Source organism: Dromaius novaehollandiae, chromosome 3 (genome assembly GCF_036370855.1).
Source record: "Dromaius novaehollandiae isolate bDroNov1 chromosome 3, bDroNov1.hap1, whole genome shotgun sequence".
NCBI classification, from domain to species: Eukaryota; Metazoa; Chordata; class Aves; order Casuariiformes; family Dromaiidae; genus Dromaius; species Dromaius novaehollandiae.
In genome coordinates this window covers 29740652-29753014 of record NC_088100.1, presented here as the reverse complement: position 1 = coordinate 29753014, position 12363 = coordinate 29740652, and the positions used below count along the sequence as shown (strand labels likewise).

The following is a 12363-nucleotide window of genomic DNA, read 5'->3' as shown; positions in this document are numbered from 1 at the left end:
ATGAATCCCACCTCTTCCATCTAAAGAAATGAGTCATTAACTTCTTGAGAATCAAAGCACTGGTGATGTAGCAAGCCAACAGGTTCTTCTGTTCTGGAAATATAACAACATGCAACCAAATAAAATATGAAGAAAACCAGACCAGCATGATAGGGCATGTGATGAAAAGGTTTGTAGTGCTGCCTCTTCCCTTAACTCTATAAAGATTAGGAGATGCTGGATCCAGACTTCTCAACCCCAGTCCAACTTTAAGTGTTAAGTAGAAGAGATTGTACCAGTTCATAGAACTTTGCTGCTGTAGGCAACAGCAAGCAACATGTTCAGCTCTGTGTAAATAGTTTTCAACTCAATTAAGTAACTTAACATTTATTAGGCTGTAGAAGACAATTGTGAAAAGAATCTTAAACAGGCTTATGCAGACTTAAACAAGGGAAAAGGGAAGAACCTTTGTGTATGCTGCCCAACAGCAGTAGCTTCAGCTTCAAACACTACTTCACAATACAAGAAATGGACATTTCTATATGCCACTCATAGTTAAATTACTTCTCCTCCTCAGTAGCTTCTATGCATCAAAGTCTAACAGTTACAGCTGAGACAGAAAACATTATAGTGCTAAACTGTGATGAATTGAGGTTTTTTTGCTTTTGCAAGGTCATGTCCTCTTTTCTCCTTCATTCCAAGTAGCTGTTTATCAAACTGAAGAGGCTGTTGGCTGTGCTTTGTTTTCATGTTGTCTGTTCTGAAGGTTTAGTGAAACAGTAATAACAGTATTGCGCCATGTATCTGACCAGTCTAGAAAATGAAATATAGTTACAGATCATACCTGAAATAAGGCAGAGTTTCACAGTCTCCTCAATATGTTTTGCCTAGAAATAGTGGGCTGATTAATGGAGAAAGTACAGCTCAGTGAGTCTGAAGAAAAACCCAAGAGAGATGCACATATACAGAAAGAAAGACGTGGGCTAAGAATCAATCAAAATATATGAGATTTCATTCCTAGCCTTGAAAGAGAAAACTTCTATGGAGAAATCAATAAGTACTTCTATTCAGGGAAACAAGTTACATATCATAAAGTGCCACTAGATTATAAAATATAAATAGGTATAACATATTTCATTTGAACTATTTTGAAGCTTTTGCTTTTAATAAAGAGGGCATTTTTAAAAATCAATATCAAGTATCTCTGTATTGTACAATTTCTGTAGCATTCATACTAGTCTTACATTAACAGATTAGTTTGTATTTTTTTGTTATATTCTCCTAATTTGGATGAAAGAAGGGGTTAAAGACTAGTAGACACTCATTAGTCCCATGATTCAGCCAGTTTAGACAATTTGATGATGGCATAGATTTATAACCATAAATATATGACACTCAGATTGCCATTTCATTCATGATGGAATCCACTATCCTCTTTTCCATCAAATGCTTCACCAAACCTACCTCTGATGTGCAACATATAAGAATATAGCAAATTAATAATGACTAAATGAGAGACAGGACTCCTCTTACTAGTTAAAATTTGGAAGCGAGTAAGTGAGTAGTTTCGTTATACTGATGTTTGGGTTCAATTTTATAGATGCACTTCACTACTTTTCTTTCCCTTTTATTTCCACTTGTGAGTCTTCCTAGTTTATCCTGAAGCCAAGGGATCCTTGAGTTATTTGTAGAGCAAAATACAATAAAGAGCCATGAGCTTGACTGTTTTTTTCTGGATGTTAATATTGCGACTCAAATATTAAAAATATAATGTTTCCGATTAGATAAAATTTTCTTACAATAAAATAAGCATATCAAAAAGTTAAGTGAGAAACCTGGATACTACACTTTTTTGATAACCATTTTGGTTCAGATGGTTAAATACAGGTATCCAAACTTAAGTCTTGCTACAGAAGTATTGCTACTGAAATGTTGATTTCTTTTGTTGATTTTCTTTTGTTGATTGATCTTTTGGTAATAATTCTTTCCTTTCACTTATGCACTGTAGCTGTGACTGCCTCACTGGATGGAAAGGTGCATTTTGCACAGAGACTATATCGATATGTGATCCAGAGCACGATCCCCCACATCTGTGTAAACAAGGTGGTACATGTGTGCCACTGCCAAATGGCTACACATGTCACTGTCCTCTTGGAACAGCTGGCAACTATTGTGAACAAGGTATGGATAAGCTGTATGATCTTTTTGTTAGCAACTTCATTTTTTTCTCCAAAGACTGCAGGACATTAAGACAAACTTCAACAAATAAAACATTATAGGAAGACTAGTGTAATTGAATTTGACTGTTCCACTATTTGATCTGCACCCAGAGAGAAGAGCTCCAGCTGATTCCTTTGGGTATAGGATTATTTCTTTCCTGAAGTACCTTTTATTCCAAACAATTGTATGTACAGAATGTTCCATGGATGGATTTAAAAAATCCATCTCAGGAAGCATTTTCCCTTTATTTGCTTTTGGTTTTCATTTCTGTTGTCAAGCAAGCACACAAAAATGCAAAAGAATAAGTTTGTGTGAACCCTGGCACCAGCCCACTTTTCAGTTTTAAAAACTCAAGTGGTAGTACACTGTACACAGAGTTGAGATAAAGTCCTAGCAGAAAAACACAGTATTTTGTAATGTATGGGTGAAACGTTAAATAGCCGCACAAAGTACAAAGTAGATTTTATTTGAGCAAGAAAGTGGTGCTTCTTTCTGTTAGAAAAATTAAACTATTTAAAACTACTAATTGTTAGATAATATTTTCTAATTGAGCTTATTTTCAACACCATTTTTTCTCAGTTTTTTTCCAATCATTGAACCAAATACATGGACATTTTGACATTGTCAGATACTGAGGGAACAGTAAGCATTGCAGAGCAGTATTATAGTGAACTTGTGGTTAGTTCAATTCCCAAGCTTACCTTAATGAAGTATGCTGAGAAATACACCTAAGAACTCAGAAGTACACTTCTGAGTATACTTGAGAGGTAGTAAACATTCAGGACCTTATCCAATTTCCACTGACACTAATGGAGAAGTTCCTATTGACTTCACTGGCTATTGGGTAGAGATGCAGTGAGAATGATGATAAAATAACCAACACCACTCTAGTAATTTTCAGGTTTCTATTCTCCCTGGCTTTGAGTCTTTCTTCCAACATGTTACCCTCAGTTTGTCTGTCTTAGGTTTACCTCATGTAGGAATTTGGCTGGTTTCTTCTTTGAGGGATTCTGTAAATGTGAGTACACAATTGCTACAAGCCCTCAAGCTCTAGGGACTTTTCCTGTAAGTGCCTGAAGGGTCTCTGTGTGCAAGGCTGCCCTCACCCTTTATTCTGCAACTCTTAGATTCGAGATAATGTTGTACAAACTGATGTTTTTCCTTCTGGAAACTCTTTACATCTTTTCAAGAACTCTAGTTACTGTTAAATAACCTCCTTTTCAAACTACCTGCCAAGGTCCAACCTCACCTGTTGTGCCTATGGAGTGAGTTTCAAGTACAGAACTGACAAGCTGAACTGCTTTTGACCTGATTTGCAGTTCTCATCCAGCAGATAGATACAGTTTCAAAATCGGATTACAGAATGAACCTGCAATTGATAGGATCAAATCAAAGAGAATGTAGCTTCTGGAAAGTCGTTGTTAAATTCTTTATTCCGTGTAAAAATGTGCTTGCTGTATTGTCTCTGCAGCAACAGCTTTTTAGGACTTTTTGTATGAACTTTTAAACTGTGACTTCTCTTCTCAAGTAAGGTTTTAAAATGTAATGCCATCTGGATTCAGGACACTGATCAACAGAACATGTACTGTACATAAAACAGGTAATTCATCTGATAAAGACTCCTGTGTTCTAGTTTCAGAATAGATTTGGATTTTTGGACGCTATTACAAGTATGAGTAGCTTATATCTGAGCCACAATAAACTGTTTCTTGTACATTGTCATCCTCTTAGTAATTCCTCCACCTGGTAAACACATTAGAAAGGTTCCTCTCTGTTTCATTTAAAAGCTTTCTTTTTATGAATAGGGAATATGGATCCTGGCCAAACTCTTTGCCCTGCATTTCACCTTACTCTGGCAGAGTAATGAATTATCATGAGATTTTTTCGAAGTGCAGTTTGCACTTTTAGTGGATGGCAAATTGCTAAAAACCAGCTGCTTATCAAGATTGAATATCTCATCTCTGGATTGATGGTGGTTATTGGATCAAAAAGAAAAAGAGACAGAGCAATGAATGACTCACGGGACTAGGAGAGAACAAAAGGAAATTAAATGGTGGAGACTAATGAACATGCAAGAAAGAAAGAAGGGAGAGAAAAGAACAGAAGAGATTGATGAGGCAAAAAGAGACAGCAGAGGAGAATAACAAGGAGTAAGGACAAATAGGGCTTTACCAAACAGTAGAGACTGGTAAATACCAGACAGTAGTATGGATTGCACCTGAAGGAGTCAGGCAAAGTGAATAAATGAGGTGGTGGAGCTAGAATGACAGCAATAAGGAACATACCCTGGTGATCCTGACCACAGATGTTAGAGGTAATTAAACATGAACTGGCTGAAAGCAAGTACTAACTTGTCTAACAAACACTAAAAATGTCTATGGGTCTTTATGAGCTATGTACATGAGAGAGGTGAAGGAGTATGTTCAAATCAGTATGTAACTGTTCCCAAAGTGTTTGGTGATATGTCCCACTTAGAGCAGCAGTTGAAACCACCAAGCATGGAATGATTTCTCAGGCAGCACAGAGATTTGGTACATCATGGATAAATTTTAGAAGTTGGGGCTGCCCAACAAATGTTCAGTGATTGGAAAACTAAATTAGAAGTAGAATAAACCCAGGGTTAGCAAGATCAGTTATGGAATATGCTTTCCTTTCCTCATAGCCACAAAATCCACAGTCCTCATTTGGTCCAGCTCTTACAATGTTTACTGTCAAAGTGTAAATACTGAGCAATGTTCTCAGGGGATTGCACTAAGAAGTATATTAAATCATACATTTTAAAGAAAATGAAAAGAATTACACCACTTCAGCCAGGACTCTATGAGGGCAATATTATCATTTGAAACAGTTAGCACCCTCTACTTCCATTCAACACCTGAGTTAGGGTGCAGTGCAAATGACAAATAAGGCCCCAAAGGGACTAGCCTATCCTTACCAGATTACTGCATGCCTGCTGCTCCTTGAGAATTGTCCTCATGACAGATCTTATTTGAGGTACGTATAAGGCAGTCTGTCCCTCTTTTGTAGAGAGTAAGCAGTTTCAATTACCCTGTATTTCCTGTAGGCTACACTCAAGCAATTAATATTCAGCAAGTTGTACACAGGTACTTTTTTGTCTGGCACACTCAGAGGAAATATGTCACTGTATATTCTACATTGCCCAAGCAAGAGCCAGGACTTGCATTTCTAGGAGAAAGGTCAAGAGGTTTAACAGGTAGGCAGCATGCTGGGGACTGAAGTGCAGTAGGAGGGTGCCTGAGATTTAAGACTGACTTTGGGAAGGCAAGGACTCATGAGGAGCACAAGTAAGAGCGGGGAAGGTTGGAAATTAGATCTGAATGGAACAAAGCCTTGTCAGGTAGGTCAGAGTAATGCATTTATTCTAGTGTAATCTAAGGCTGCACTTCCTGGGGGTACTGTGTTGTCTAAAGCCATTAGTGCTCCTAAGACAGGATGGTTCTTCAAGTGCATCAGGTTCCTAAAGGTAACACTGATGTAAACAAACAAAAAAATTATACTACCATAAATAGAAGTGGCTATAATGAAATGGAAAGGACTTGGGAAAATTATGCAAGAGACTTCTTCTTAATGTGAATCTTGCCATCAGGACTTAGAATTCTTCTAAGAGTGTAATGTCACAAGAAGCAACGGATAATTCTGTTTCACTGGTTTGAAAAAGTCACAGCTACAACAATAGCACAGGAAGATCAGCCCAAATTCTGCAGTGCACAAATGACAACCAGACATTGCCAAGATCTAGCATAGTGTTAGTTCTCAGTTAGCATCTCCCTTCCCCACAAGAATGAGGAATATGGAAGTAGTTAATGGAGCTTCTTAAAAGGAGCTGTGTTTTTGAGAACACCAAAAGGAAATATTGTATTAATAAAATCTTTCATTCATTTTACTTCAAGTTTGCAACTGAAGTAGCAGACAACTCTAAACTGTCTTCAGCTTAAGAATTGAAACCGTAAGCTTCAGCTCAGAGCAGCATTTATTTTAGGCTGGTTATTTCATTAACACAGCTTTCAAAACCAACAAGACCGCAACTCCCAGCACTTCAGCTAATGGTAGGAGAGTCTGCTGCATGACTTCAAAACCAGTTTACTTCATTTGGCCCAGTGAGTAAGTCTGTAAATATAAATCTCAAAGGGTTTCTGAAGAGGCAAAAATCTCTAAGGACTTGATTTTTTTCAGTTCTCTTGCATGTATTCAATAAACCTATTGAATTCACTGTGATATACTCCTGTGAGAGAAAGTGGCCAAGACTGAATGTTGATGACTCTTTCTGGGGAAAAAGCAATAGTCTAAAACCCGGTTGCTGCAGACAGCTGGTTTGATCTGTAGTACAGCCTTATTATATATGTGATCACAGTATCTTCTACATAACTAATAATTAGGAGACATTAACTTTAAAAATACAGAGATTATATCCATAATGAATGTGTGCATTTATATTCTAATCTCTATTAAATTGTATCTCTGCAGCTTATTCCTCTATAGAAACAGTGTTCCTGAGTGAGGTCAGTAATCCTGTCTCCAGCAGTGGCCCATAATGAATGTCTAGAGAAAAGTTTAAGAGCACAGCAACTATATATAACATCTTCATGTGGTATTCTCCTAGCATCTAACCACTTGTGGCTCACCTTTCATTCTTCTTCATTTCTTTGTCACTTGTTTTAATGGATCAAATCAAATCTTCCTTCTTGGTATAAATATTATCACTTAAAGCGATGGAGTACCTGAACAAAAATAAATTCAAGGTTGAGATAGTTCCTCTGACTTTGAGGTACATTGAGGTATCTGTCTACATAAGCTAGTATTCCTCTAGATGCTAAGCATATAAAATTTACATCCTAGATAGTTTACTCGATTTTGTAGAGGAGTGAAGAAGACCTGTAATTTCAAAGGAGTTAATTATGAGATTTCTGAACAGACCTGATAGTATTCCCTTTTAAAGGGAGAATGTAATATAAAAAGACTCCGTAGGTGGCAGTATTGGAGAAGCATTGCCAGTGGCCAAAATAAGCACAGTTTTCATCAAAAAGTGTGTGTAAATTTTAAACCAGAATCATTAAGCAGTTTTCTTCTTTCAGAGGGAAGCTTGAGACATTGTGCTAATCAGATACTGATCAGATCCATGGATATATAGAGGACACTAATTTTGTCGTGTCATGTGTGGTTTAAGAAGACTTATGCAAACAGTTTGGCATATTAGAATTCAAAGGAATTAACTTCCATTAATCTTTAGAGAATTGAAGGCTTCCCGTGCAGAAGTGCTCCCTATGAAGGCCTCTCAGACTGGGTGTTTCTTCTTGCAGGTTTCGTCTTGTTAGCATTCTCAGAACATGTCAGTACCTAGAAGAGGCTTGCTACCAAAGCCAAGCACGAATTAAACATTTGTTTTGTTAACATCGCATTTTCCTAATTGTCTAGCAATTAAGCATTCAGCTTTACTGACTGTTGCAATGCAAATACTCGAGCTCACATCTGTTGTATCCTTGAAGAATGAGGTATTGGATATATAAGGTTTTCTTTTTTTCTCTATCTTCTAGTATTATCTATCTTCCAGTAGCCTTCTCTAACTACTGAAATACTCATTGGACAGAAGAAATAGAAATTATCCTTAGCATGATTATAACATCCATATCCTCAGATGCAGGAGAATCAGCTTCAGATTTCTCCTCTGGTTTCTTAGCACTGGTTTCTTAGCACAGAGGTTACATAGTTGCTCCCAGTACTGTTTGCTCACTCCCATGACCTAGTCTTATGCACACAACTCAATAGGTGTCATACGGAAAGCCTGAGGTCTACAATTTTGTCTTGCACTAGTGATTGCTATTTTAGGTATTGGAAAACCAGAGGTCTCCATAGGGATTAACCATATGCTCCAGAATGTTAATTTCTAGCTAATTAGCTATCTAATTAGCTGACAGTAGAGAGTATAACGTACAACTCCACTGCAACAAAAAAAACAAACAGAACAGTAGATTTCACTTGCAAAATTGTGATCTCTTGTTCCAGTATCACTCAGAATAATGATTACCTGAGTCTGTTCTCTTCAGGGACAACCAGGATTAATAATGACTGTAGGTCTGGCAAAATTACAACCTTCATAATGAGTATACGGTTCTAACTGTTCTCTTAGAGCTGTGTTAATAATCAGTACTTTTATTAACATGCTCTACTTCCTGTTACTGCACTGAAATGGAAGTCAAACTATATTTTTTTGTTATACATGAATTAGTTTGTTAGTTATGGAAAAGTTGCCTATTCAAAAAAATCAAATTAAAGTGGTATCTCAAAGGAAAAATACATTTCATTTTAGAGAAGTTGAAGTAAAATTTTTCAGTTTTCCAAATAGCTACAAAAAATTGTCCATGCAATTTCAATAAATTTTCACCTACAGCCTTAAGCAAAGAGCCTCTCAAGATGAAAAATGTTCATACAGCTGGATTTGTCATTACTTTCTAAAATGAAAAAACTGTGTCTGGTGGAAATGTTCCCTCTGTATGGAGGAATAAAGTCGTTGAAAATCTCTGACTGTGGATTTTAAAGCTTTCAGACATTTTTATTGTTAATGAACTGTTACCACTGCACCATAAGTGTCAGTGCCCTGAGCACATCCCCCCTGACTTGCTGGGGGTTTGCCTACCTCATCTCAGAGCCACTCTAAGATGTTGCAGGTGTCTGGCCTTGAGGAAAGCTCTGCTAAAAAGCCTCCGCAGGGCCTTCCTTCTGCTTGGCTCAGGAGCTGCTTTTAAGTTGAAGTTCCTGCCCTTGATACCTGCCTCAGCTACAGTGCAACACCATCACAGTCATGCATGTGCCTGGCCATGAGCCCCACTGATCTGGTCCCAGCTGCTGACCCACAGACTGACTGCCCAGCACTGCCTCTCTCCAGGCCTGCCTGCTCACCTTGCTCAGGATGCTGGGACTGGCCTGGCTGGTGAGGCCCTGACCTGCCAGCTGGGATATCGCCCTCAGCTCCCAGCTCCCCTCCATTAGAGAGCAGCCAGCTCTCGGTGAACCCTGACAGGAAGCCTGATTTCTAATACTACCAAAAAAAATACTGAAGCAAAAGTTATGAAATGTAGTCAGGACAAGGAATTTATGGTGATAAGTGAAAGAGTTTTATGGTAAGTCTTGTTGTGAGAGAGAGCTTTTTTGTTTTTTTTTTTTTTTCCCCAAAAATGATTGATGAGAAGAAAAACTGATATAGCTAGTTAGCATTGAAGATTGAATGCAGTTTTTCAGAATCACTTTCAGAAGATGAGATTACATTGACCTGGGACATTGTTATTTGCAATGCAAACTACTTGGAGGGGTATTAACAAAAGGTGATAACAGACAGCAGTGGTTTTTTTTTTTTTTTTTTTTTTTTTTTTTTTTTTTGTGGAAGACATTTCATGGGAACTGCAAAGATAAGCATTAAATCTGATCTGGACACACAGTTCTCTAGATGTGGTCTCACAACTGCTGAACAGAACGGAATAATCATTTCCCTTGACCTGCTGGCTACTCTGGTTGTAATAAGCAGGATGCAGTTGGCCATCTTTGCAGCAAAGGTCACTGCTCATTCATTCAGCTTGTCCACCAGGACCCCACAGTGGCATTGGCCAGCTCCCTCAGCACTCTGGGATGCCTCCCCTCCAGTCCCTGGCCTTGTGTATGTCTGGTTCGCCAAAGTGCTTCCAAACTCTTCCTCTGCCACAGCTAATGCTTCACTTCCCCAGACTCTGCTACTAGGCCCAGGGACCTGGGAGGCCTGAGCAGACCTTAGCAGAAAGACCAAGGCAAAGAAGGCTTTGAGTATCTTTTCTTTCCCGTGTCCTTTGTCACTAGGTCCCTGCTTCATTGAGAAGCACCCCCCCATTTTCCTTAGCCACCTTGTTGTGATACACTCATGGAAGCCCTTCTTGTTTTACTTCACAGACCTTACCACTTTTGACTCCTGCTGAGTTTTGACGCTGAACTCCATCCCTGTGCCCTCGGGCAGTGTCTCTGTGTTCCTGCTGGGTAGCCCATCCCTGCTTCCGCTGTCTTTGTCCTTCCCTCTGTGTGTTTGGGCTCCATGGTTTTGTGTTGATGGTCTTATCTTCCTGTTGCAAGATTACATGATAGACTGAATGGCAAAAAGGGCTTGCTAAAAGTTTTGAGGCAAAAAGCTGAAGAAGATTGGAGAAACTATCACGGTGAAATTCCCAAGGCAGTAGTTTGGGATGTGTACAGGCACTCCTGATTTTATGGTGGGAATTAAGCTGTGAGAATAACCTAGAAACCTTTTTCATAACAGCAGCAGAATAGGACTTACGAGCCTTGACAGGGCGGATCAAAAGGGGATAGCAGAAGGAACCTGAAAAGTATTAATGAGTACTAGAGGGAAAGAAAAACATGCTTCAGCAATAGTACTTGCAGGAACAGTGTGCCTCTGTAGCTCTAATTGGTCTAATGGGATTTAGAGTTTAATTCTCTTTGTATCGTTTAGAGATGTATAGCTTCATTAGATACTTGTACTCAGAGAAGTAACTAAGTGAGACATTAATCTGATACAGAACAGAAATGTTTGCTTAAATGCCTGTTGTGCTTACAGTGCCCCATACAGTGTTTGGTGCCCTGGTGAGTGATATAATAGTTACACAGCACAAGTCCTATAAACTTAGCTTGTAGGATTCACAAAGAAATCCATTTGCCTTGTTTGTTCTAGTTTAGAGTTTCTCTAGAGTAAGCACATGCAACACAGGAACTGTCTTGCTTAAATTTAGCCAAACTTATTTTCTTACCTTAGGAAAAATATGTTGTTGCAAGGAATACAACAGTAAAGTATCATTGCATTTGACATGATATATTAGTTTTGCATATGCTTGCCATGAAAGCAAAGTGAAAAGCTTAAATTGTCTTACTGTTCAGCTTAAAAGTTTGTGCATTTATAGCTGCAGTGTTATTGCAGAGATGAAATTTTATTCTGATCTTACCTGTGCACTGCAGTAGACTTAAAGCCTTCTGTTCTGAAATATGGGTGCACATTTCTATGTACCTCTCAAGTCAGGTCTTTTTCATGCATATAATCAGTATTTACAGAATAACTTACAAGCAAATTAGAAGTCATTCCAGTTCTTCCTCAAGTTAGTTCTGCTACATTGTGGCAAAATACGTTGTTTTCTGACATTTGTTCAGATTTATTTATTGGGAATGCAAACATATTTTAGCAAACATATTTTAGCAAAATGGATATAAAATACTGGAATGTTTCAGAATGAAGTATATTAAATAGAATACTTTTTTTGATATCTATAAATCAGGATAATGATGGTTACATTCAAAAGCATTCTCACATTTATTGCTGAAAATATGGATGTTATTCTTTAATATTCTGTTTGTAATGTAAAGTCCTGGATTTAATTCATTCTGTGATTGATACTATGAAGTCACAGTTTTTTCATCCTTTTTTTCTCTCTCTCTGCTCCAAGACCCTTTATCCTAACAATCTTCCTTTTATATACCTTGTCAGGGCAGTGCTTCTTCCAGTGATGAGCAATGTAGCATTTCACCCACTGCAGCTGAACATTTTGCTTTCACGCTAGTCGTGGTCCAAGCTTCCTTCATGAACAGTGAAGAATTAACTACGTTGACAAAATGAAACTGAGTCTGTCATGAAGACTTTCAGACACATCATTGTACACTTTGCCTGGTGTGGCCTTTTAAGAAGCAGCATATTTTAATGTATGATTGACTGCTGTGGCATAGTTTTTCCATATATAGGTCTTGCTGTGCATAAATTTTCTAGGAGAAAGCTGATTTCTAACTGATGCAGAAAGCAAAAATATGTATGAATAAAATGAATTATTATTTCTGAGTGATTTTTAAATATTAAGACATCAGTACAGTGATTGCATCCTTAACTACTACTGGAGAATATTACATACTAAAAAGATCTAAGTACCTAAAAATCCATGGGAAAATTATTACTTTTAAGTATTACTTTATGTTGCTTTTTGTACTTGATAGTGGTTATAATCTTTAATAGCACACATTACATCATTTCATCTATTTAGCAAGTTTTATTACCATTTGTTTTTCAGTGTAATTTGTACTATTGAGACTGTATTTTTATTAGTGCCATATTTTAAGTATAGTTGCCAGGAACTTCACATTTCTAATATTCTG

The 12363-nt window shown here is 37.7% G+C and overlaps 1 protein-coding gene across 1 annotated transcript in view; it reads left to right on the top strand.

The window, feature by feature from the left end:
• Positions 1–12363, top strand: part of EYS (eyes shut homolog) — a 909330-nt gene that overhangs the window by 882129 nt on the left and 14838 nt on the right. The window contains exon 46 of the mRNA XM_064508633.1: positions 1988–2160. Within this exon, the coding sequence (XP_064364703.1) occupies positions 1988–2160 (173 nt within the window). The remainder of the gene's footprint in view (positions 1–1987; positions 2161–12363) is intronic.